This window comes from Ictalurus furcatus, chromosome 26, assembly GCF_023375685.1.
Source record: "Ictalurus furcatus strain D&B chromosome 26, Billie_1.0, whole genome shotgun sequence".
In the NCBI taxonomy this organism is placed as follows: domain Eukaryota; kingdom Metazoa; phylum Chordata; class Actinopteri; order Siluriformes; family Ictaluridae; genus Ictalurus; species Ictalurus furcatus.
Genome location: NC_071280.1, coordinates 16,350,176 through 16,378,164, shown reverse-complemented (window position 1 = coordinate 16,378,164; position 27,989 = coordinate 16,350,176). Strand labels below are relative to the sequence as shown.

Sequence of the window (27,989 nt, the reverse complement as noted above, 5' to 3'; positions counted from 1 at the left end):
TCGGAGATCAGCTGATGTTCTCAATATTTTTCCTCACCTTCCCTTAAATCATGTGTTGAATATGCAAATTAGAAACTTATTTGGAAAGGATTCAAAACTGCTGGAGTGACGATTTTTTATATTTTAGCCTCTGCTCACTGACCGTTATATAGCCGAAGAGATTTATCCATATAAACATGTTTAAATAGACTTCAGGATGAAACGAGAGCTTAAAAGCAAAACCTTCTAAACATACGACAAGAAATGGTTATTGTGTCATAAAACACAAGAGCCAATCAGGTTTCAGTATGCAAATAATAGGTTTTGGCACTGACTGACCAGGAGAAAGATGCTGGATGTGTAGAGTTGGATCTGCGTTCTGTGTAATTTTTTTCTTCAGGAAATTATTAATATAGAAAAAATGTATTGTTTATGAAATATGGTGCTTTGAGTAAACATGGTGTACTGTAAATGGTCGCTCATCCCAGCCTTAAACTTCCAAAGTTCTAATGTGTCTAATGTGCACCATGTCTAAAGCACAAGCTTTGCTACATAAATTAGGAGGTTTGAAAGAAGATTGCAATAAAAAAAAAAAAAAGTTTGCTGGGATCTAAAAAATGTGAAGTGACTGGAGCAGCAGAGGCCATCTTTCATCCTGTGATCATAATCTGTACAAACAAGAAACCCTGCAGTTTCAGCACAGTGTGTTACCTCATGAGGGTCGGCGAGAGAAGAATATCCCGGAAAAAAATCAAGAGAAACCTGAAATCTCCAAATGACGTTTGATATAATTTGGATTTAATGAACAGATAATGCAGTCATTATGTGGGTCGGCCTCACACACTCGAGTTGAGAGTTTCTGTAGGGGTTTCGGATGAATTGCGGTGTTTACCTCATTTACCACCTCAAAAATAATGCAGAAGTTTGATCTGTATCTCGTTAAGGGTTAATCGGTATCTCTATAAACGGTATGATGTTTGTGCATGTTGGTCATGTCTAGTACTCTCCACACACAAGTGCTTCTTGTTTACCGCTCCATCGCTCGCAATGGATCAGCCCTGAGATGAGAAATGAGCGATTCGTGAAGAAATTGATTCTTGAATGACTCGTTTGAGTCATTGCTTTCATTTGATTACTGTAGGCGAGTCAAACAAACCCATCCTTAATGTAGTTTGATCTTACTGTTTTATTTTTTTGATTATCTTCTTTATTTCTGTAAAGCACTTTGAGTTGCACTGATTAAAAATTAGTATTATTGACTAGTTGAGCTGCATCGTGGTTTGTTTCAAAGAATCGATTCAGTGAAATGACTCCTAACCAACGTCTCGACGAAGAGAACGAATCAGCGGTCTGAGCAGCGGGACTCCGGGTTAATGAGCTCCATCCTCCTCATAACGCAGATTTATCCCAGAGCTCCTGGATAGACTGAGCTCTGAAAGCCAATCAGAAGTGTTGTTCTTCGCTTAGGTCAGGGCTATAAAATAAAATAAAATATAGAAAACATAATTTGACTGTAGCCTGAAACAGCTGAAGCGACGTGCACATCCACTTTCTTTGTGTGATTTCTTGTTCTCAGAATATATATCCGATGGATTTTTGATAGATCAGACACTGAGGTTAAGGGTTCTGCAGTCTCGGAGGAAACCCATCAAACCTGGATGTAGAACCCTACCGAACAGCGTTCGCATTTCAGACAGGGTTCCTAGCAGAACCCCAGTAGGAAGCTGTGAACCCTCAGATGACGGTGACGTACACGGCACGTGTGGCGAACGCTCGCTTCTGCGGCTTCTCCAAGCTTCTGCTGGCCTGGAAGGGGAGCATCTATAAAGTTCTCTACAAGGAGTTTCTGGCTTTTTTCGCCATGTATACTGCCATCAGCATCACATACAGGTGAGTAACCTACTAAGGAAAAATATTTTTATCATGCTCTATAGAAGCAGGAATTACCATTTTTGTCAAGACTGACGAAAAACCATCGGTATAGCGTGGGAATTTTGGTGGAGTGTTTGGGAATTTGAGACACTGTTTGGGAATATAGAATAGAGTGTTTGGTAATTTGGGACAGCATAGTTGGGAATTTGAGACCGTGTTTGGGAATTTGGGACAACATGGTTGGGAATTTGAGACCGTGTTTGGTAATTTGGGACAGCATAGTTGGGAATTTGAAGCAGTGTTTGGGAATTTGGGACAGCATGATTGGGAATTTGGGACAGTGTTTGGGAAATTAGAACCCTGGTTGGGAATTTGGGATAGCATGGTTGGGAATTTGAGACAGTGTTTGAGAATTTGGGACAGTGTTTGGGGAAATTAGAACCCTGGTTGGGAATTTGGGACAGTGTTTGAGAATTTGGGACAGCATGGTTGGGAATTTGAGACAGTGTTTGGGAAATTAGAACCCTGGTTGGGAATTTGGGACAGTGTTTGAGAATTTGGGACAGTATGGTTGGGAATTTGAGACGGTGTTTGAGAATTTGGGACCGCATGGTTGGGAATTTGAGACTGTGTTTGAGAATTTGGGACAGTGTTTGGGGAAATTAGAACCCTGGTTGGGAATTTGGGACAGCATGGTTGGGAATTTGGGACAGTGTTTGGGGAAATTAGAACCCTGGTTGGGAATTTGGGACAGCATGGTTGGGAATTTGGGACAGTGTTTGAGAATTTGGGACCGCATGGTTGGGAATTTGAGACGGTGTTTGAGAATTTGGGACCGCATGGTTGGGAATTTGAGACGGTGTTTGAGAATTTGGGACAGTGTTTGGGGAAATTAGAACCCTGGTTGGGAATTTGGGACAGCATGGTTGGGAATTTGAGACAGTGTTTGGGAAATTAGAACCCTGGTTGGGAATTTGGGACAGCATGGTTGGGAATTTGAGACGGTGTTTGAGAATTTGGGACCGCATGGTTGGGAATTTGGGATAGAGTTTTTTAGGTATTTGGGACAGCATGGTTGGCAAAGCAACTTTGTTGACACGGTACCGTTTACTCTACTGGTTCAGTTCACTCACATGTACAGTAACTTTTCCAGATTCCTTCTTGTGGATCAGCAGAAGAGACACTTCGAAAAACTCTCAATTTACTGCAACCATTACGCCAGCCTCATCCCAATGTCTTTTGTCTTGGGTATCAGTATTGATTTATTTACATTCTTATACACTATAGAAACTTACGTAGTGAGGCAATCTGTATTTCTACACATCCATGATGTAAATCCGTGCAGGTTTCTACGTGACGGTGATAGTGAACCGCTGGTGGAGTCAGTACACGTCGATCCCGTTGCCGGACCGGGTGATGTGCGTGCTCTCGGGCGGTGTGCAGGGCGGGGATGAGCGTGGAAGGCTGCTGCGGCGTACACTCATGCGCTACACCAGTCTGTCTGCTCTGCTCATCCTGCGCTCCGTCAGCACCGCCGTCTTCAAGCGCTTTCCCACCGTGGACCACGTGGTAGAGGCAGGTAAGCCTGAAATATGTCGATGATGGGTCTGTTAATACATGTAAGATTAAAGCAGGAGTAAACTCTTAGCAAGGATTCACTTTCTGGTGTTTGTGATCGTGGGTATGAACTCAAAGAGCTCTTCAAATGTTTCTGGTGCTCAAAATATATAGTTTTATAATTGCACTCAGATTTTTTTCAAAAATCTGTCATCTATTAATGTTTCTGCTACATTGTACCTATTACCCAATAACCCTGTTGAGGCAGGATAATTCCTCAAACTGTGCTGAACTTTGGACATAAAAGTTTGGAATCTCTCTCACTCTCTGTAGGATTTATGACCCGGCAAGAGAGGAAGAGGTTTGAGAGTCTGCAGTCTCCCTATAATAAATACTGGATCCCGTGTGTGTGGTTCGCTAATCTGGCCGCCGTGGCTCGATGTGAAGGCCGAATCAAAGACAATAACACTTATAAACTGCTGATGGAGGTAATCATTTCAATCGTTTACTCTTACAATATGATCGCCCATGGTTCAACACACTACTATACACTTTGTGCTCAGAGATATAGAAGCATAACGGGTTCACCTGATTCAAATATAACTAGCCTAGAGAACTGGGTCGTGGTTTTAACAGAAATGAAGCACCATCGCTAAAATGTTCTTGTAATAAATTGTGGGTCATTTTTCATGAAGCCTTTCTAATCACAATGAAAAGCTTTAGTTCAGAGATAAAGATCAGATTTTGATTTAAAGCCTGCATCTCTGAGGGTATAGGGATGCAGGCTTTTGAACTGAGTGCTGATTAAAAGCCGGACGGTCCCTCTCCTCTTTAGTCCTCTTTAGTTTAGAGGACGCGGCGTCCATGGTTTCCAAAAACAATTTCAGATTTGGATTCGTCTGACTACAGACACGTCGCCTCGGTCCATTTTAAATGAGCTTTGTCCCAGAGAAGACGGCGACGTTTCTGGATCATGTTCACATATGGCTTCTTCTTTGCGTGATAGAGCTTTAAGCAGCGTTTGTGGATGTCACGGTGAACTGTGTTCACAGACAGTGAGTTCTGGAGGTGTTTCTGAACCCATGCAGTGATTTCCATTACAGAATCAGGCCTGTTTTTAACGCAGTGCCGCCTGAGGACCCGAAGATCACCGGCATGCAGTATTGGTTTTCACCCTCCTCCCTTGTGCACAGAGATTTCTCCAGCTTCTCAGGATCTTTTGATGATATTATGTACTGTAGGTGATGAGACATTCATAGTGTTCGCAATTTTACGTTGCGGAACATTATTCTGAAATTGTTCCACAAATTGTAGACGCAGTTTTTCGCAGATTGGTGAACCTCTGCCCATCTTTACTTCTGAGAGACTCCGCCTCTCTGACATTCTCCTTTTATACCCGATCATCTTACTGACCTGTTCCCAATTAACCTCCAGCTGTTTCTTCTTACTAACGCTTACTTTTCCAGCCTTTTATTACCCCCGTCCCAACTTTTTTCAGACGTGTTGCGGCCATCGAATTGAGAATGACCTTATTTTTTTTCCGTATCAATGCGTTACATCTCCTCACTCTAAACATTCGATATGTTTTCCATGTTCTATTGTGAATAACGTACGGGTTTATCACGTCTGCAAATCATTGCATTCTGTTTCTATTTCCATGTTACACAGCGTCCCAGCATTTTTGGAATTGGGCTTGTAACATTCATGTGCTTCGTGACGACAGGTTTCCCTCGTGTGTGAAATAAAACAAATATAAGCCTATTTTTGTAGCTGTGCTTGCGTGACAGTAAGGCTCCATCCCGAGAGGGGAACCGTTCTCGCTCTGGTTTTGTCTCAGTCTTCTCTAAGCTAATAATGAATGCTTCCTTTTTTCTCTCTCTCTCTTCTCCCCTCGGTTCAAATTCCGCACGAATTGGCACGAGTCGAAAACCAAACGCTCCTCTGCCTTTAACATATAGCTTTTTAAAAATTTTTTTAACATATATCCTTTGGGAATCAGATATTCACTGCATCGTTATTAATAAATGTATCAATAATCTTTCAACCAAGCTGGACCAAGTGTCTTAGTACAATTCACATGAAAACACATGAAATTCAAAATGACCTTATTTTTCTTCCTTAAAGCGTCACATTTCCTCACTTTAAACCTTTGATATGTTTTCTATGTTCCATTGTGAATAACGTACGGGTTTATCACATCTGCAAATCATTGCATTCTGTTTCTATTTACATTTTACACAGCGTCCCAACTTTTTTTTGGCAATTGGGGTTGTATAAGATCTCGTCGGTGATTTGTAGATTTATGATGAAATCAAATCCAAAAATGATGATAATACAGTATGACAGTTATTCGTGCTTGGCCTGACACTTCTTTGTGTTTTGTAGGAGCTGAATCAGTTCAGAGAGAAATGTAGTATGCTCTTCCACTATGACATGATCAGCGTGCCGCTTGTTTACACACAGGTAAGAGAGAGTGTGTGTGTGTGTATGCATGCTGGTGAGGAAAAATAGTGGAGTGTAATTTAATATTCTAATATGAAGTGTAAATTTTGCTTGCTTTGTTTAACCTGCTAATTTGTCTAATTAAATCTCGTGTGATCGCGGATTATGAGTACGGGCTGATGTCCAGTTAATTAAACTTCCATTATTAATGTTAATTATTACAATTAAAAATATTCTTAATCATCAGTAAATTGACATAATTAATCAAAAAACAGGCAAAAGCATGTACTATTTACAATCCTTTTTAAAAGCAGAAGCGCATATTAATCGTCAGTCACTGACATAACAGCAAGAGTCAAGCACTTAAAAGTTTCCAATTAGTCAGTTTAATAGTTTTAACACAACGTTAAACAAAGAAAGAGATTTGTTTTGTTAAAGTACCACGGATATGTGACAGTCTTGTCTTGTATGTTTGTGTCCTTCTTATAAAATTCAATATAAAAGTGAAGCACTCTTCCCTCCATCTCAGGTGGTGACATTAGCGGTGTACAGCTTCTTCCTGGTGTGTCTGATTGGCCGGCAGTTTCTGGACCCGAGTCAGGGTTACCCGGGTCACGACCTCGACCTCTACGTCCCCATCTTCACCCTTCTCCAGTTCTTCTTCTACGCAGGCTGGCTCAAGGTCAGGAACAGGGCGTCGGCCCACGAAACAACTCTCTCGACGGTCTTTTCGAGTAAACCAGCTGCTTAATTAATATTTATTACACCACAGCAGCGTCGAATGGTCGACTTTGATTGGTCAGAAGTTTTGTGACTCACAGGTTTATATTAATGCGCTAGTTCTAATATGAGCTCGTCGCTATAGTAACAGCTAACACGACGATTTTGTGTGGCATTGTATGCACTTTAAGTCTCATGAAAAAACAGGGTTTTTAAAAATAAATTAAAAAAAAAAAAAAAGTGTTGTTACTTAGCAATGAAAAATTTCTAAGCGTTGCTCGGGCTAAGCTTTCTGTAAGGAGATCTTAGCTTACGTAAAGAGCTTACGTAAAGTTTCAGTAAGTGTCCGTGCTACAAGGTCAAGCTGTTGCTTCAAAATTTCCGAATTTACATGAAAGCGTTGAGGACAGAAGACTAATTGTTGATTATTTCTGTCTTCTGGGAAACATGTAAATATCTTCTGTAGCTTCTGGAGGGCGGTACTAAATGGAAAAAAATGAAGATCTTCAAATAAAGTAATAACAATTTACACCGATCATCCTGTTCAAAAGTTTACACCCCCCGACTCTTAATGTATCGTGTTGCTTACCTGCGCATCAGTGAACGTTTGCGCCTTTTGTAATAGTCGCGTACGAGTCCCTCGGTCGTCCCCGGTGTGAAAAGATGGATCTCGAAATCGTATAGTCACTGTTGAAAGGAAAGGGCTCGAATATGCAGAGGATGCTGGAAAAGTAAAGAATGTGCAGGACCTGGAGGATTTCTTCTGAAGAACGGTGGGCAGTTTAACCGCTCAGGACAAACAAGGAACTCATGAAGAACTCTCACACAACGTAAATAAATAAAATTATGATCTCAGCTCAACCGTACCTATGAAAACTATGATTCTTTTCCAGTTTGGAATAAATTTTCTAATCAAGTGAACTTAAGGGAACTAACACACTTTTTGTTAAATGTCTTTTATGTCACTCTTATGTTCTAGAAATCTGCAAATATTATTTCTTATACAAAATTCTGTCATTTCATCTTTAAAGTCTTTCTGTTGTGTGTGTGTGTGTGTGTGCGCGCGTGCTGTGTCGTATCTCTTTGTAAATGTAGGTAGCCGAACAGCTGATCAACCCGTTTGGTGAGGATGATGATGATTTCGAAACCAACTGGCTCATAGACAGGAACTTCCAGGTGTGTCTAAAGTCATCCGTCCATCCCTCCATCCATCCATCATCTCATTCTTTTCTTCACTCATTTATTCACTTCCCACTTCATTCATTCACTCATGTATTTGTTGCAACTCAGTCTGCCAGATCTGTTTCTTTGAAGAAACGTCTCAGAGGAATGTCGCTGCATCGATGTTTTATAATACTGATCATTACATTTCAGGCAGATCTCTAGATAATTAGTGCATCGTTAAGAAGCTCTGTGTAAGAGGTGTTTAATGTTGCGTATATGTTCAGTGTCTGTAATAGCTATATTATACAGAATATCAAATGTGTGTTGTACTTCACTTTCAAGGTATCGATGATGGCAGTAGATGAAATGTATGGGGATTTACCCAAAATGGAGAGGGATCGCTACTGGAACGATTCAAACCCTCGGCCGCCTTACACCGCCGCCACGCTGTTCGTCCTCCGCAAACCCTCCTTCCAGGGCTCCACCTTCGACATGGCGTAGGTGTCTCACGACACACACACACACACACACATTGAAAGCTTTTTCAGTACCTAGTTTTTGGTAGTCTAGTTTTTTTTAAATTTACATTTAATTCCAGACAGTTGCATAAAACCACTTTTTCTAAAATCCAGAATTTCTAAGGAAGAGATGCATTTCCAGCCTCTGGAAGAAATTGATGAGAACCTGGAAGAATCCGCGACGCGCAATCACAACCTCGCTCTGTTCAACCGACTCCTTAGCTCCGCCCCTTCTGCCACCAGCATTGTGGGCGGAGCCTTCTGCAGAACCTCTACTCAGCTGCAGCGATTGATGCGTTCGGTCAACCCCGACACCTCCTACTCTGACGGGGAGGAGGTGGAGGGGGAAAGGTACGTCGGGCGGAACGAGGGTGCGGGAGGATCGCTGCCGTCAGGTTTAGGAAACGACACCCAGAGCACCATTTGCATCTGTGGAGAAACCTCCAAGACGCACACTCCTCTCTCGGCACAGGATTTTAACCCGAACGGCGGACGTGTGGAAGACGGGTTGAAGAAAGATAAGAATGAGAAAGAATTGACGATGCTGGAGATACCTCCACCTTTAACACAAGTGCTGAAGCAGGAAATGAAGCCAAGGCTTCCACCTTCAACCAACACCAACCGCAGCACACCAGACTTCTTCTCCTTCCAGCCAATCGGAGACCAGGTCATGACCCCACAGTCGACCAATGATAATGCGCTGTCAGGTATGACGCTCTTGACCGTTCCGACATTTCCTGAAGCGCCACAACGGGCTGCTGAGGAACACAAACAGCGCCAGCGCAGCATCAGCGTGGGCTCAGAGGTTAACTGTTTGTCCGACAAGGCTGAGGAATGACAGAGCGACGTTTCACCTTTTGCTTCAGGTTATAAAATGGATGGGATGGAACACAGTATAGGACTGCTACAGGTTAATTTTTTCCTAAACACATTAATTTAATCAGATAATGATCACGGAGTTATCGCAAAATTATAGCAAAGTATTATTCGAATTATAAGTATTTAGTATACTGTAACAAAAAAAAAGAAAATTTAAAGAAAAATGTTTTTAATTTTATGTTTGTATGTAAAGTCACCCAATACACACACGTATTTTCTGTATTCAGTAATAAATATCTGATTTCACGAAAATAAACCACAATTTGCATTCTTTTGTGCAGTCACAACATTAACAGGTTTTTCCTCATCGAACCAGTGTTTTAGGAGTTTGCCACGAATCCCCTTCTCCTGCTAAACTGGAGTTGCCTCACAGCTTGCATTTGCATACTGAAACATGATTGGCTCTTACATTTTATGATGCAATAACTCTGGCCCGTAGCTTCCAGTAAGATTTTCAGCTGTTTTCTTTTTTGTTATGTAATCACAACTGTAATAAATGGCTCTCGAGGCATTACGTGCATCCATATGGAAAAGTTTATTGACAAACAAGGCTGTTTGAATCGGCGCACGTTCGTTTCAGCTTTATGTTTAAATGATTTCTGCCTGTAAAACAAACAGAAAAATAAATACGGAATTACGAACAACAAAAAGGTACACGTCAACAAACATGAAGCTATACGTATATAAAATATAAAACCTTTATTCCTATAGAAATGTATTGGCCCCCATTTTCTTGCATACATATTGTGGTTGCATTCACAATTCAAGTCATTGAAGAAACATACAGGATTACAAAATGCATAAAAAAACGACTCTGACTCTGTACACATAGTTTATAATGTGGGACAGAATATGTATAATTTTGTACCAGTGTAATTTCAGACTGTGTTATTGTATCCTGTGAGATGTGAGCGGTCTCAGTGTTACACCTGCAGGTTTAAATCTTGTACAGTATCATGGACACGATCATCGCAGCAACCCATAAAAAGAGAGACAAAACACAATATAAGCATTAAACGTAATACGTAGACAAATATCCACGTTTGGGCCGGATGACCATGGGAGTTCAGAAATACCCCTGGCAGTCGCGTACATCATGTGGCTTTGCGCCAAATTTGGGAAAGTACCCAGTGCTACATTTGTCTCTAATCCAACGTCGTGTACATTTGTTTTCTGTGAATATATTAATCCGAAAATGTGCCCAATCAGCGTGTTATGGTTTCTATAGCAGCGACACAAATAGCCACGGCCCCTGGCAAAGCAGAGTTACTCTTCACCACGTTCACCACAGCATCGAAACAGCTGCCCACACGCTGCAAAGGAAAAGGTTTTGCCACCATAAATTATATCACCCTCATTAAGAGGTCTAACCCTGAACCAGATCAGAAGATTCAGGAGAACGAAAAGCCTTGAAATTGTACAGCTGAAAATAACAACTTGGTATTGGTCAGAATTCTTTCGTAAGCAGGTGAGACTGGGATTAAAATCTGTCCAGCACACCTCTGGGGATGGATACTAGAGAGCAGTCATCTAGATACAGTTTGCAACTGGATGCTTAAGTGTACACAATAATCTACTATATATTCAGGATCATATTCTGGTAGAGCAGAATGTATACTGCTGCAACCACCTCCACGACAAACAATATTCCATATTGAAAAAAACTTCCCACAGATCAAAATGAACCCCGTTATGAGAAGGCTGTATGTCAAATGTCCGTTACTACGTAAGGAGCAGGAGTATCAGTGTCAGTTAGAGAAGCAACCAAGGTGCCAAGGAAAACCCTGAAGCTGCTCGAGATCTCCACAGTTCAGATGGAAGTATCTGTTTACAGCCTGGACACAAAGCTGGACTCCATGGAAGTGTGACGAGCCGTATGACATCCTGTATGGAGAGGTTGAGCAAATGTGTTGAAAAATGTTCTCCAGTCTGATGAAACAATAATGGAACTTGAGTGCTACATTTATCATAAACCCAGCGCTCCTAATCGCCCAGAAAACACCATCCGCACTGCGAAGCATGGTGGTGGTAGCATCATGTTCTGTGGATGCTCTTCATCAGCAGGTATTCGGAAACTGCGCAGGATTAAGGACAAGATGAAGTCAAATACAGGGCAATCCTAGAAGAAAATCTGTTCCGCTGGACAAGACTTCCAACGGGACAACAACCCTAAGCATACTGCCTAAGCTGCCTAAGAACCAGTCAAATCCCAGACCTACGATTGAGAATCATAGGTGGCAAGACCGTTCACCAATGCTCTCAATCTAATACGATAGAGCTTCATCAATCTGGCCTGGAAAAACGGACAAAAATTTCAAGATCCAATATTTCCAGTTATAAATAAAAGAACTGGAATGCCGTCTCTTTTGGACCGTACTATAAGAAATGTATATCGTAAGAAAAGAGATTTCCTTGTACGCTAAGAAATGTATATATTGGTATATTTAGTCCCGTTAGTGTAACTAGCTTGTGGCTATATGTCTGTGTGATTGAGTACACGGAAACACTTACATGTATTGTTCACAAAGTTAAATTAGCGATCTTTCTCAGGAGCACACCATAAAAACAGCTGTTCACATAAACCAAGGTTTCAGAAGCTTTGTTCATTCTAATCCCTGACTGTGACTGAAAATAGATGTCGGTTTATCTGTTTTAATATTTGACAAAAACAAATCTTTTCCTGCTTTGGAGAAAATGTGGTGTAGGATTCAACTTTTTACAGATTTGTTTTATTGTTGGAGTACTCTCTGCGGTTTACCTTGGACAGTACATTCATCAAACAGACAGTCTCACTTCTTAATGTACAGTAATTATAAACACACTTGGGCCTGATCTTAATATTAATACACTTTAAACACTAAAACTGTTAATACTATATATCTGTATTAATGATCATCGTTCAACAACAACAAAAATCAACGTTTTCTGCATTGTATTAATTTGATTTCATTTTATTTTAGTTTTATTTGTAGAGCGCGTTTAACAATGGACGTTGTGTCTCGAAGCAGCTTTACAGAAATATATAAACACAGGATGGAGATTTTAAGTGTGTGAATTTATCCCTATTGAGCGAGACGGTGGCGACGGTGGTGAGGAAAAACTCCCTGAGATGTTAAGAGGAAGAAAGCTTGAGAGGAACCGGACTCAGAAGGGAACCCGTCCTCATCTGGGTCACACCGGATAGTGTGAAAGTAAAAGAAAGTTCAGTATGGTTTTTATATGAAGTCTGTTTGTTGAACTAGTCCACTGTTCACTAAAGGAGACCTGAGAGTAAAACTGTATGTTGTAATCACAGTCCCGGGGCCATCGCAGGAACTGTAGTCCCAGCAACCACAGCGAGAACGTCCATGTGGAATTGAGGTCCAAAACCATTTCTATGGTACTTCAAGCGGTACCGTCCTCGTCAATCTCACATCTGTAGCCTCCAGTTGATGAGCGCTCCATCCAGAGGTAGGGCATCCGAACGGATCAGGCAGGTCCGGAGAGCAGAAAGGGTCAGGATCACCGGCATCTCTATAAAATCATGTGTGGCTCGACAGAACATTAGTTTCTTCAGGATCCCTTTGCAAGTCATCTTACCAGTGGGTTTTTTTTTGTTTTTTTTTTTTAGTTCTCCTGAAAACCAAGTGTAAATTTAACAAACTGTTCTGGAAAATTCTCGAAAATAAACAGTGCATGCAGCAGCCTTGGAACAGGCAGGAGGTTTTATTGCTTCCTGCAGAAAGGTCTCACATACACAAGTCTCAGGAGTCCCGAGCAGAGTTCTCAGGGTTTTTTTTTTATATAGCAAGCATGTACGTGCAAAAAGGTACACACGAGTCAATTTCTAACCACACCTCACTCGAAATGAGGCCGTTTCTGACCTCCCTATGAACTTGTGTAACTCTTGTCAGCGACAGCTTCCCTCAGATCTTCAGCAGATCAACTCGACTTTTTGTTTGAACAATAAAAGTCTACCTTTTGACATCAAGACCCCAAGCCTCTGAGAAGTTTTTACCTTTTTGCTGAAGAGATTCCACGACATAAAATTGGTGGTGTTGGCAGGATTGGAAAGGAGCCAAGAGGGTGGAAGACTCATGCAGACAAACTGCATGGACAGGTGGCCATCTATAAAAGGTAAGAGATTTTGCTTATAATAACTAGTTTGTGTGGTTTGCTGAGGGTCTGCCCATGGCGGTAAGAACACCCATAAAGGCTTCTTCAAATTAACTAAATTGAAAGAAATGGTTTTGGTCTAAAAAAAAAAAAAAAAAAAAAAAAGAACTGCATACAAAATATCTGTTTGGTGTTAAGTGGGCTTTGATGGATTGCGGTAAAATATACGAGATAGGGAAGCATGCTAAATCCTGCAGATACCACTTTTCACCATGTTGTGGAAGTGTATCAGCTCCAGTTGGCATTGTAGAAAAATAAGTGCTTAAAAAAAAAAAAAAAGCATGTGTTGCAAAGTAAGAAATGAGGAATTAGGAATGAACACAAACTGCTTGCAGAGTAACCGTCAAAATTTCCATCACAAAACTGTCTGTTGTTTCAAACGCACAATGCAAACCCAACTGTGAAAGGAAATAAGCTACCCCAGTTCATCGTAAAATGTTTGCTGTGTCAAAGGTTCTGCGTTTGCACAACCAAGAAGATCAGACCGGTAAAATAATCTAGTTCCCCTGAGCTCAATCCTTCCATATTATAGTCAAGATTACACCATAGAAGACAATACAATACAAGCAGTACTCAGATTTTAAACCAGTTAAGCGTGTAAAAAAAAATATATATATATATAGATATATTCATAAAATTAGATTTGGAAAACAGGACAAAATATTTTATTTCATAAGCAGTGATAATTCAATTTGAATCATGCAGATTTTTACAAAACATGAGCCATGCTCCTCATTTTAAACGTGTAGGGTGCTTATATTTTCACAAATGGGCTATTATTTCATAAAGGAAGGCTGTGAACATGCATGTAATTGAGTAAACACTCAGCATTTTATCATCAACAGTTCGTTGAATCCAAACCTTGGGATCATGTAAATCCATCAACTGCGCATAATATTTGTTCTGTTTAGACGTTAGAGCGGTTAAATGATACGTTAGACGGCGATGAAAGACTGAGAAAGATGAAAGCAACGACTGGCAACTTTATTAAGTTATTAAATAAAACCTTTCTCTTTTTTTTTTTAAAAAAACTTTCGTGTGCAGCATTACCTGTCCGTTTATTGCACTGCTTTGTGCAGCTTTCATCAGTGCTAGGCTTGTTATGTCTCTAAAGCTAGCGTGTTAAGCCATGAATGGTTTTAAGCCAAGCCACATGATTGGATTGTATAATTGCATACTTGCTAGGGCAGCACACACCGTTCCCTATGAAACAACTGGAACGGCAAGGCCAATTTATTTGTTTGTGCTGTACACCAAACACATATGGTTTTGAGATGAAAAGACGGAGATGAGACGAGAGTTTAGGATTCCAGCGTTTTATTTCCTGGTATTTACACCTAGATGTGTTCAACAATATAAAACATAGAACCTTTTGTATCAGACCACCTGATTTTTAGGCGAGCAAAAGTATCAGAACAGACGAGTCTTGCGGTAAATTAAAGCTGCGAGCAGCATCTTTTGGGGGGGCCAAGCACCCAGACTCGGTGAGCCGCACATTCACAGACGCGTGATTATTTCATAAGAAGTGACAGGAAAGCAGAGCCATAATAATAGGCAAAGGGATTGAAGAATGATTTGTAGTTCCACACATTTTCACACAATGGGTTTGAATATCAGAGTTCCTTTGATATTCAGAACTGTTCTAAAATATTCACGGTCGTTGCTGAGATATAGCCTCACTTCCTGTAAATGAACGTTGTTACAATTCTTGAAGTATTATAAGACAAACCGTTCGAGATATCAAAAATGTAAAAGTTCACCAATTGCACTTTTCACAAAATCCAAAATGGCAGACTTCCTGTTGGGCGGTGCTAATGATTGTCAGTTACACAAATAATTGGCAAATTGCTCAATCTGTTGCTGTCGCCTGTTTTTATTTCTGAGTAGAGTGCAGAAAAACAGATCCCATTATCAATGTCATCAGCAAGCGCCAAAGTTTCTCCTGCCAACTCTTCTGATTCTCCTAGACTGCCGAGAGATAGGTGAGAATTTTCCATCTTCTCCCATCGACAAGATTAGATGGCCTTGAGTACCACCATCTGGAAGATTTCCCAGTTTCAGGAGCTGTCTTTTCCCAGGTTCTGAAATTTTAGAGTCACTTCCCCTGACTTTAGTTTTCTGATAAGCTTGTTTGCGAGATCTTAGACCTCAGCATGTCAGTCTCACGGTCTGTCAGTGGAGCCTTACGTTGCACAGCTCTGTCCGGATCTATAACATTGGGCTGAAGACTCTTTATATATGTGCTTTGGTGTACATGTATCTCTCCATTTCCAGAAGGGATTTCCATTCCTACTGTACATAACTGAAGCTGTTGTGCTCTTCATGTCCATCTTGGAAAGCAGTTTTCCAGTGTGGGATGTCCAAAGAGGAAAATGTTTTAGAACCACCCCACAAAAAAAAATCATCACTGTGAGAGGCAAGAAACCAGTCAACTCACCACCATCATTCAGCCAGGAGAACACTGCAGGGTCAACCGGTGACACGTGACCTCCCAGCTGCTGCATAGTATCTTTGAGCTTGTTGTACCAGTACAGAGAGGCATCTACCAAACCATACACATATTTGTTCGACTTCCACAGGGTTCCTTTGCACTGCGTTTCTGGAGGAGGGTAAATGTAGACATTTCTAATCAACTCTCTTACCTGTAGAAAAGCTGCTTTGATATCTATGGAGTTCACCTTCTGACATGTGACTGCCATAACAACTCTTGGTAGATTTGGTAGATTGATGGTAGATTTGGATTTTATCCAAACACAAGTTGATAGCTAAATCCATATACATTGTGCATGGACTTTTTTGCCATCAATGCCCAATCTAGGGCAGTTTTCCAGTCACATTTATTGTCTTTTTTTTTTTTTTTTAAACTTTCATCAGTATTTCTGTGAGGGTCTGATTGTGTCTCTCTAAAAGACCATTTGCTTCAGGGACTATATGCTGCTGTGGTCTTTACCTCAATGTTCAACTTTTCTGCCATGGCCCTTATTTCCTCGTTGTTCAACTCTCCACCATTGTCACTGAACAGTCTCTTAGGTGGACCGTGTGTGCTAATCCAGCAACGAATGAAACTCTTCACAAATTGCATCTTTATTTCTAATTTCAGCCTGTAAAAAACACTAACTTACCCAACATTTAACCCTGATCTACTAATACATAGAAGTGTTTAAGCATAGAAACATAAAACGTACATGGTACAAAAAATATATACAAATACTAACAAAAAACTACTAGAACCTTAAGTATGCATACTTACAAAAAAAACTACTAGAATCCAAAAAAGCTACTAGAATCTAAAGCATGCATACTTATAAAAAAACTACTAGAATTTTAAGTATGCATACTTACAAAAAAACTACTAGAATCTTAAGTATGCATACTAACAAAAACTACTAGAATCTTAAGTATGCATACTTACAAAAACTACTAGAATTTTAAGTATGCATACTTACAAAAAAAAACTACTATAATCCAAAAAAACTACTAGAATCTTAAGTATGCATACTAACAAAAAAAACCTACTAGAATCTTAAGTATGCATACTAACAAAAAATCTACTAGAATCTTAAGTATGCATTCTTACAAAAAAAAAAACCTACTAGAATCCAAAAAAAACTACTAGAACCTTAAGTATGCATACTTACAAAAAAAACTACTAGAATCCAAAAAAACTACTAGAATCTTAAGTATGCATACTTACAAAAAACTACTAGAATCTTAAGTATGCATACTTACAAAAAAAAAAAACTACTAGAATCCAAAAAAACTACTAGAACCTTAAGTATGCATACTTACAAAAAAAACTACTAGAATCCAAAAAAACTACTAGAATCTTAAGTATGCATACTTACAAAAAACTACTAGAATTTTAAGTATGCATACTTACAAAAAAAACTACTAGAATCTTAAGTATGCATACTAACAAAAAAAACTACTAGAATCTTAAGTATGCATACTAACAAAAACTACTAGAATCTTAAGTATGCATACTAACAAAAACTACTAGAATCTTAAGTATGCATACTTACAAAAACTACTAGAATTTTAAGTATGCATACTTACAAAAAAAACTACTATAATCCAAAAAAAACTACTAGAATCTTAAGTATGCATACTAACAAAAACTACTAGAATTTTAAGTATGCATACTTACAAAAAAACTACTATAATCCAAAAAAAACTACTAGAATCTTAAGTATGCATACTAACAAAAACTACTAGAATCTTAAGTATGCATACTAACAAAAACTACTAGAATTTTAAGTATGCATACTTACAAAAAAACTACTATAATCCAAAAAAACTACTAGAATCTTAAGTATGCATACTAACAAAAACTACTAGAATCTTAAGTATGCATACTAACAAAAAAAAAAAACCTACTAGAATCTTAAGTATGCATGCCAAAATGTTATTTATGCATACTTAAAAATAAGCTTTCAGAATCCAGTCTATTTTAAAAGATCTATGTCTGTAAGTCTCGGGGGTTAAATTAAGATTTAGTACAGTACATGGGGAAGCTCCACTTCTTTCATGGCTGCCAACGACGTGTGGAACAGAGTTGTTCACTGCATGTTTTATTAAATGCACATCTTAACACTGATATCATGGAAATTTGATGAACACTATATTTCATTACAAGTTTCTCTTCTAAGGGATTCATCCAAAAACCACTACTGAGTAGCCCATTGCTCAAACCTTAGGTTTTAGTATTCCTTATACCTCAGTCTGGTCATCGGAATCATAGTGAAATACTTAATTTATTTAGTCATCTTCAGAAACATATTTGTCCTGGTCAGAGTCGCGGTAGTCTCACAAGTCCGACCATTAGCTAAACCATTAAGTGACATATTTTCAAGAGGTGGGAGAAAACTGGAGAACCTGGAGGAAACCCGCACAGGCCCTGGAGGAACAGTCAAATGCTACATAAGTAACCAAAAGTGAGGCTTGAACCAAGAATCCTTGAAACTCAAACCAACACTACTCACTATGCCAAATCATCACTGCAGTTGAAATGAACTTACACAAAGGATTAATTAACTAGCAACGTTTACTAGGTCTGTTAATTGTTTTATTAAATGGTCAAAGCCAAGAATCTGGGTCATTTTTGTGTATAGCTGCTCAATAAAGCAGGGGTCGGGAACCTTTTTCACCAAAGAGCCTTTTTTTTTTTTTTTTCATTTTTGTTTAATGCATTTTTTTTTCTTCAATAGAGCCATAGCAAAAACCAATCTTTTATTATAATATATAAAACATGGTTTAGTCAATAACAGTAACTTTAATAACGTCCATAGTCAGCTTAAAAATAAACAAATATGCAGCAAACAAAAAGTAACATGTTGCAATATGGAAATAATTGTGCAGGCCTTTCAGGCTGGGGGGGGGGACGACCAATATCTGCAGTGGATGCAAAAGGTTCTTAAATGTTACAATTATCTGGCACACACACACACACACACACACACACACACATATATTATATATACACATATACACACATATATATATATACACATATATATGTATATATATATATATATATATATATATATATATATATATATATATATATATATATATATATATATGTATGTATGTAACATTTCACCATTGTTTGTTGCACAGGATGTGAAATGACACAAGTAAGGTAAAGTGTGATAAAATCATGCCTATGAAACCAGTTAGTGGTCGCTTCGTGTTAATACAGGGAAATTCCTGCTGAAAGCTGATTGGCTGATGGTGGCCATGTTCTTAAGTAACCCAGCCACCATTAGAAGTTCACTTACAGATTAGCATGGCAATGGAGTATACCTAACTTCAGCTCGATCAGACTTACAGTATACTTCCTGATTAATAGGTGCTAAACTTGAATGGAACACCACTCAAATGACTGACCATGCATGATTTTAGCATGTAAAGCAAACACTGAAGGGATGAAAAAGCAGAAAAATAATACATAATTGCTTAAAACAAAAAGGTACACATGAAGAAACATAATATACAGTACACACACACACACACACACACACACACACACACACACACACATATATATATATGTATATATATATATATATAACCATTTCCCACACATCACAGCTATATTCCTTGGTCTTACCCATTGTTATGAATGACTAGTCCTAGTCACCCAGGTGTACTAAAAAAATGTCAAATATCAATGAGAATATACTTGAAAAAATATATATATTTTTCTAATATGAATTCATAGGGGTGCCAACAATTGTTGCAGACCTATATTTAACAAAGATTTTTTTTACAAACCTGTGTTTTGTTTGCAATTGTTTGATATCCACTAGAGCAGAGTATTTGTGTGGATTTTTTTTTAAAAACAAAAGATCGAAAGGTTAAACAATAAAGACAATACTTCACAGGCTTCTTTGCTCATATTTACCAAGGGTGCCAATATTACTGAACAGATTTGTAAACACAAAACTTATGCAAAAAATTCACTGGCCTATAGAACTGTATTTGCCCCATTTAAAAAATTTTTTTTTTTATTTTTTGCATAAATTTTGTGTTTACAAATTTATTAATGAAATATACAAGATTTTACTAAAAAATGTCCAAAAAAAAAAAAAACAAAACCACTCCTGCAGGTTTCCAGATTTAATTATTGCTATTATACAGTATCAGGGACACGATCATTGCAGCAACCTAAAAAAAAGACAGAGAGAAAACGCAATATAAGCATTAAACGTAATATATAGACAAATTTCCATGTAAGACCCGTGACAGTTGGCATGTTTGGGTTGAATGACCCTGGCAGTCGCATCCATCATGTGGCTTTGTGCCAAATTTGGGAAAGGACACGGTGCTACATTTGTCTCTAATCCAGCGTCGTGTACATTAGTTTTCTGTGAACATATTCATCTGAAAGGTGCCCAATGTGGGTGTTATGGTTTCAATACCTCTATAGCAGCGACACAAATAGCCACGGCCCCTAGCAAAGCAGAGTTACTCTTCACCAGCTTCACCACAGCATCCAAACATCCGGGCACATGCTGCAAAGGAAATGACATGACGATATCAAAAGGACAAAGATGGATAGGTTTTGCCACCGTAAATTATATCTCCCTCATTAAGAGGTCTAACCCTCAACCAGATCAGCAGATTCAGGAGAAGGAAAAGCCTTGAAATTGTTTGTGGTGAATATAAAGGTTATAGAGTATGAATAGGTTTGTGATCAGACTCCAGGAGTGGACTCAGGAGGTGTACCTGTGAAGCTGCAGTTCCTTCAACACACTGTACAGATGCTGGCGAGCAGCAGAACTCGGGGTACAGTGAGGTGCGGTTTACAAATGCAGAGCCAGTGAAGTCGGTGTAGTTGCTGAATCCACAGCATTTCAGCTACGAGAGCATTCACACACACACACACACACACACACACACACACACACAAACCTTAAAATTCTGGCACTTATTTTCAGAATCAACAATAATACAGTTATATAATACAATAATACTGTTTAATTAAGAGAAGCACTCTAACCTGGGACATCATGCTCATTCAGGCAGATTAGAAACTAGTTTTGTCCATATGTAGCTACTAATCAGAGGTAGTAGAAGTAAACCTTTCCTTAAGTAAAAGTAAAAACACTCATTTAATAGCTACTTGGGTAAACGTAAAAGCACTCCAAAACTCTAAAAGTCTGAAGCTAATTATGAAGTGTGAAAGTTAAGGAACGCCTCAGATCACACACTGATTCTGGTTACTTGACGGTAAATTGGACCCATTTCCAACGAACCAAAGCATTAAACCTAATTAATGGCAAAAATAAAGAATTTTTATTTGATAAATATAAAGTAGGTAGCAGTTAATAGGGAGCTGTCCTGCCACAAATTGGCTAAAGATGCAGAAAATAAATAAATAAATAAATAAATAAATAAATAGAAAAAAGTCAAATGTGTTTTGTGATGTATTGACAGCTGTGGCATATATGTATTTATATGCATTAATTCTTCTAGAATCTATGATTATATTTTAGTGTTAAGGCCTTAATCTTTTATGCGGATGGTCAAAAATTGGTGTGTTTTGTTTCTTCATTGTTCTACATGTTAATGTTTTTGGTCATGTAAAATCTAGTGTTTCTAGTTTTATACTGGACCCATGTCTCTTGCCCTCGTTGGAGAAATAAACCTGTGTGACCTAGGGCTAGTTTGTGCTCTATCAAATATTTCCCCGGGTGGAATTCCCAGGGTGGTGTTGTCAATTATTCCCTGAAATTTTAAAATCAGTATTAATATAGTATCATCCTCCCGGGTCTCACCACACAAGCTTTAGGTCTGTTACTGTAGCATAATTAAATTGGTTATCCATATTAGATACAGTTGCTGTGTGAAATAGTAAAAAGTTGGCGCTCCCTCAATTGAAATGCATGTGTAATCCCGTTGATTCTGATAACGTACCAGAGTCATCGTCTCATTCCACGTTTTAGTGAAGACTTCGTTTGTATCGTACTGTTCCTTGATCTCCTTGGCAAATTTTTCACTAACTTTTCCCAGCACTTCCCCCACCTGAGGAAAAAGTAAACGATGTTTCCGTGTTAATTGTTACAACACATTTCCCATTTACTATATATATATATATATATATGTAGCTGACCTGGTGTACTCTTTTTTAGCATTTTTGTCAGTTATGCTTGTCACTGTATGTGGCAATTAACTGCTCATATTCAAAAAAAGTTCACTTCCGCCTGTCTTTACTAAGAGGCTCTTTCAAGTTTCGTAACTGTCCATGGTCTAACACTAACCACAGAGTAAAAAAAGCATTAAAGGTAACTCTGAGGTCAGCACTTTGCCTGGAAATGTGAAATTAGCACTATTAACCTGAATTGATAATAAATGAAGGAAGTAGACATCATGGAAAATTGCCCAGTCTGGACACCTAGGGGAATTTTAAGCATGTAAGTGTTTTGTTTTGTTTTTAAATATAGCTTTATAGTAACTGATACTTAGTGGAAATTTCTTGAAATATCATGAATATATTTATAAAAACGAACCTGCTATAACAATGTTATTCTGTTGCATAATCGCAGCTAATGTTCATGCGTTTGTACAAAAAAAAGGACCCAAATTATAAGTTAATTATGACATTTATTAAAAAGACAAACTATATGGAACAGCATAAGGTCTAGAGTACAGGTGTCTAGAGTAGATCCCCAGAGATCTCCCGGGATCCCGATGGACCCAATATAAAAGATGCGAGCGCAGGTGGTCAGATATGAAGCTCACTGGATAAAGAAAGGCCACCTGGGAAATATTGTAGACATGTGCAGTTAAGAATAATAACCTGGAATTAGTCCGAATTCTTTCGTAAACAGGTGAGACTGGGATATCTGTCCAGCACACCTCTGGGGACTGATACTGGGGACCCGTGACCTAGATACAGTTTTCAACTGGCCGCTTGGACATATCATACTGCATGCTTATGTGTACACAATAATTTGCTATATATTCAGGATCATTGTTCTTACCTTAGACTGGTAAAGCAGAATGTATACCGCTGAAACCACCTCCACGACAAACAAAATGAGGATGATGACGAAAAACTGTAAGGACGTGTCACATTAGACATAAACATCAAAATGGATCCAGTGAAGCATATGTGTTCTTAAAGGAATGCTTTCGTGAACAAAAAAAAAACAATCGTTCCATACTCCAAATGTAATCGACAGGCCAAGAGGTTGTATGTTTAGTGTCACACAAAAACAAAATGTAATGTATAGAAATAAACAAAGCTTTTCTATGTAGCTGAACACTGGGATATTATCAGGGCAGCCATCTTGGACAACTGGTTCTACGTCCTACCGTAGTGCAGTTTGAGCTTTGAGCTACGAATTGTTCGTTTAAAATTTCAGTTGCATAACACAATGACGTCATTTGAAGTAAAAAAAAAATAAAAATCAGTGAAGTAAAAAAAAATTGGCTTTGTATGTAATGAAGAGATTGTGGCTGAGATAGACCTGTTAGCTTCATTAGCCTCATCACTCCACTGCCAAACAGCAGATAAGAAACATGTCTTGACTGTCTGATTACATTTGGGGTAAGAAGCAGATTTTTCACGGAAAAGAGTGACTAAAACCAAAGATCAGACGTCACTCACAGTCATGAGCATGCACTTATTGTCGCAGCAGGCTCCGCAGCAGCCCAGGAAGCCCATGAAAGTGAGTACGGCCCCAACAGCGATCAGCAGGTAGCCAGCATTAGACAGATGTGCTAACTCGGGGGAAATGTCCTTAACGTGTTCCACCACTCGAAGTATATGATTTCTTTTCATTTCGACCAAAACTCCGATGACCACAATTGCAGCTCCTGCTAACTGGAGACCATATGAGGAGAAATACAGAGAAAACAGAAGTGAAACAGAGGAGATGTATAGGAAGCTGTCATTCTAGCTGGGGGATTTGTGGAGTTACAGGAAGCGGTGAGGGAGTAAAACCCAGAAAAAGCACCAAGTAAATGTAAACAAAAGTAAGCTACAGTTTACTTTCTCAACATTGTGATAATGGAAATTGACATAAGCTACACAAAATATATTGATACATATGTGTGTGTGTGTGTGTGTGTGTGTGTGTGTGTGTGTACATATATATATGTTTCTCATGATCTTAAAAATCTTTTGATCTGAAGGTGTATGATTAAATGTGTGAAATCGGTGTTGTAAACAAAAATATAATTGTGCCAACGTATTCATTTCTTTCATTAGAAAACTAACATTTTATTTACAAAAAAATGTATTTTTAAATGGACGACTTGGAGCAAAATATTCTGAAAAGCAGCGAATAAGTGTCCAGGGTAGGTGGGAACTCCTTTAATACTGTTTAAAAAACATCTCAGGGGGATTCCTCAAGAAATCGGGCGAGAAAATGCCAAGAATACATTTCTAGGCAAAAGGGCGTCTACTTTGAAGATGCTAAAATATAAAATTATTTTGATTTATTTTGGATTTTTTTTATCACACCACAGTTCCCACAGACACATTTGTGTTACTCCAGAGTGTTGATGACTTTATTATTATTATTATTCTAAAATGCGGAAAAGATAAAAATAAAAATAAAGAACGAGTGTGTCTAAACTTTTGACTGGTAGTGTATATATTTCCCAGAAAGCACCATCCACAGTGCGAAGCATGGTGGCAGTATCGTGTTCTGTTGATGCTTTTTTTTTTTTTTAACAGCAAGTATTGGGGAACTGGCAACCCTAAAAGAAAACATGTTCCACTGGGCGAGAGACTTCCAAAAGGACAAAAACCCTAAGCTGTTACATTTTTTGGCATTTGGCAGACACACTTATCCAGACTGACTTACATTTATACATCTGACTAGTTGAAGGGTCAGGTACTTGCTCAAGTAGCCCAGCAATAACAGCTTGGTAGTGCTGGGGTTTGAACTCACAGCCTTCTGATCAGTAGTCCAATGTCTTAACCACTGAGCTGCTGTAACCCTCAGCTAGCTACTTTTGTGCTAAGCTACACTACAGTAGTTTCAAACCAAGAACCAGCTAAAACCCAGGCCTCAGTATGATTGAGAATCTATGGCAAGACTTGCTGTTTACCAGTGGTCTTTATCTAATACAACCAGCGTCAACAATTGGACGTGTAAAGCAGATCGACTTATACCAGAGGACTTCTACAGGATTTTTCACAAAAAATAGCACATAGCATCTTCAACTTTTAGACATACTGTGCTGTTCAATGAAATAAAATTAACGGAATTAAATAATTCAGGCAGAAAATCCTAAAGGAGAATGTCCGGTCTTCAGTCCGTAAGTTGAGACTCAAGCGCGACTGGATTACGCAGCAAGACAATATGATATAATCAGTGAAAGACTGACCTCAAGTTAATGGAAGTGTTTGGTTGCAGTTATTGCTGCAGATTTTAAGTGTAATGAGGCAATTCGTTTTTCACATTGTTGATAGGTGTTGGATAACTTTTTTTGCTTCAGTAGAAAAAACCTGTATTTTGTGTTTACTCAGGATGTATTTTGTTTGAAGATCTAAAACCTTCATATGAGATATACACAAAAACAGATGAATTCAGTAGATGAAATCAATACTTTTTCACAGCACTGAAGCCTTCTTTTATGGTTCTCCATCACAAAATTGGTGACTTTAACGAGGCGGGTGGTGTTTGTAGTGGAGCTGGTTACTCAGTGCTGAATAGTCTGTGACAATGGTGAATAGTTTGGGCTCCAGGTAATTGTACCACCTTTCCAGACCCCATACTACTGCAAGGCATTCTTTTTCATTTGCAGAATGATTTGTTTCTGTTTTGTTTAAGGTTCTACTGGCACAGGCGATCACCTCCTCCAGGTCTTTCTGCTGTGTCAATACAACACCCAGTCCAGTGTTGCTGGCACCAGTATACACAGTGAATGGAAGTTGGAGTTTGGGATGACCGAGAATGAGAAGTGATGTGAGGCATGCTTTCAGCTGTCGAAAGAAGACTTTTTACCACTGTGATATTGAATGAAATGAATGGCCCTTTCTTTTTTCAAAGAATTAATGGACTCAGCAATCCTGGAGAAGTTTGGTACAAACCGGTGGTACCAGCTGGCTAATCCGAGGAAACACTGGACCTCTATGATGTGGTGTGCCACAGGATACGGATAGGTGGCTTCGACCTTATTTGGGTGTACAGAACATGACTGAGGAAAGTTATTTCCTGAAGGCAAAACTTACTCTTTATCAGGTTGATGGTCAGGCCAGCTGTTTGCAACTGATGATGAACGGTGGGGAGGGTGAGAAACTTCTCGGCCATGGAGGTTGATTGGATGATTATGTCATCAATATAGACGAAGCATATGCTTCCACGTGACTCTCCAAGGAATATCTCTATCAGTCTTTGGAGTGTCATCTGGGCATTTTTTTAATCTAAAGGGCATGACATTCAACTGGTAGAACCCGGACAGAGTGACGAAGGCAGTCTTTGGCTTACATTCTGGGTCCATAGTCACCTGCCAGTAACCACTGTTAAGGTGGAGAACTGGCTGCCCCAGAGAGGGATTCAAGGAGGTTTGGGATTAGGTAAGCATCGTTCTCTGTATTAGCATTAACCTTACAGTAATCCACACAGAATCTAAGGTTTCATCTTAATTTTTTTAGACAGGATACACGACCAATATGGCCTCTGTTTAATGGGCACTGGATGGGTGGTGTAGAGACGGTGTAGCAGAACATCAGTCCAGTGCACACCTCAGGGTTGGACTCCAGGATTTGACATAATTGATGTGTTCCCTCAGGAGAATACAGTGGGGTCCAAAAGTATGAGAACGCTAAAGAAGATGTTTCTAGTTTGTCTCCCTTTTGCTTTAATGACGGTTTGCACTCCAGCTGGCATGGACGCCACAAACTTGTGTAAAACCTGATGATTAATGTTCAATCAAAACGAATTCTTAAGTGGAAGCGATCAATCTCAAGAAATATCTGCGCTTTCGTACAAAGGACTCACAAGTGTCACAAGTTTGCTTAAATTTAAACAGTGACCAACAAATCACGCAGAATCTTGAATATTGAATTGAACATTTGCTTTTCTTTCCTTTAATTTTTTTTTTATTTAAATCTTTGTTTTAATGTTGTTCTTTTGCTGTTTATTTCCAGTTATAAATAAAATAATTGGAATGTGGTGTCAGATTTTCGGTCTCCACTGTAAGAAACGTATGGTATATTTAATACGGCTGATGTAACTCACATGTAGTTGTCTGTTTGTGCAATTGATTACACAGATGAAGATAAAATTTTAAATCTTTCTTATCACCACACCATAAAAACAGCTGTTTACATGTTTCAGTAGCTTTTATTAAAAAAAAAAAAAACCCAAACAAACCAAGGTTTCCCCTGCTTATGACTGAAAATAAATGTTGGTTTATCTGATTAATATTTGACAAAAACAATCTTGATCTGCTTTGGATAAATTGTGACCTAACCTCTTGTTTTTCAGTTTCACTGTTAGTGTACTCTTTGCGGTTGACCTTGGGCAGTATATTCGTTCAGCAGACAGTCTCAGTTCGTAATGTATAGTAATTATAAACACACTTGGGTTTGATCTAATATTAATACACCTTAAATACTAAAACTATTTGTATTAATGATCACCATTTTAAAAAAAACAAAAAAAAAAACAAAAAAAAAAAACATATTTTATATATTGTATTCAAGAAAATGTGACTTACAAAGATTGCACAGTTGAAGACGACCATAAGTACCTTCAGGATCCATTTGCAAGCCATCTTACCAGTGTTTTTTTTTTTCTTTCTTCACTTTTCTTACATGTAAATTGGAAAAATGTCTATTGTTTAAAACACAGCAAGTCCGACTATGAAAGGAAGTGAGCTACTGCAGTTCTTCGTAAAAATGCGTGCGGTTTCATCTCACGACCAAGAAGCTCAGACGTGTAGTGTGCAATACTTCCCCCGACCTCACTGCTTCCTGTTTGAGAAAAGTCAAGATGACAACATGGAAAACGATCCAGTACAAACAGTACTCAGTTGTTATATCAGTTAAAGCATTTTTTTAAAAACAACAAAACCCTGCTTATATATTAATAAATATAGATTTGGAAAACAGCAACAAAAAGTATGTATTGCAGGAGAATTTAAAATCGGTCGTTTGATTTTATAAACAATGATGGTTTATTTGAAACAGTACAGGTTTTAACATGTAGGGTGCTTATATTTTTGCAAAAAGGCTAT

General features: G+C 38.7%; 2 protein-coding genes across 2 annotated transcripts; one reads left to right on the top strand and one right to left on the bottom strand.

The window, feature by feature from the left end:
* Positions 1-1,509: 1,509 nt before the first annotated feature.
* Positions 1,510-9,370, top strand: best2 (bestrophin 2). The gene is made up of 9 exons (XM_053616015.1): positions 1,510-1,869; positions 3,005-3,099; positions 3,197-3,430; positions 3,742-3,896; positions 5,794-5,871; positions 6,380-6,532; positions 7,666-7,746; positions 8,077-8,231; positions 8,367-9,370. Exons 1-9 carry the CDS (start codon positions 1,718-1,720, stop codon positions 9,088-9,090), a joined length of 1,827 nt encoding a protein of 608 aa, XP_053471990.1. The 5' UTR covers positions 1,510-1,717; the 3' UTR covers positions 9,091-9,370.
* A 9,442-nt stretch (positions 9,371-18,812) lies between these two features.
* On the bottom strand, positions 18,813-27,723 carry LOC128602205 (tetraspanin-1). Its single transcript, XM_053615861.1, has 7 exons — positions 27,471-27,723; positions 23,404-23,619; positions 22,775-22,849; positions 21,708-21,815; positions 20,517-20,648; positions 20,210-20,302; positions 18,813-19,955 (listed from the first exon to the last, which is right to left on the bottom strand). The coding sequence occupies exons 1-7, from the start codon at positions 27,525-27,527 to the stop codon at positions 19,908-19,910; spliced, it is 729 nt and encodes a 242-aa protein (XP_053471836.1). The 5' UTR covers positions 27,528-27,723; the 3' UTR covers positions 18,813-19,907.
* Positions 27,724-27,989: the final 266 nt, after the last annotated feature.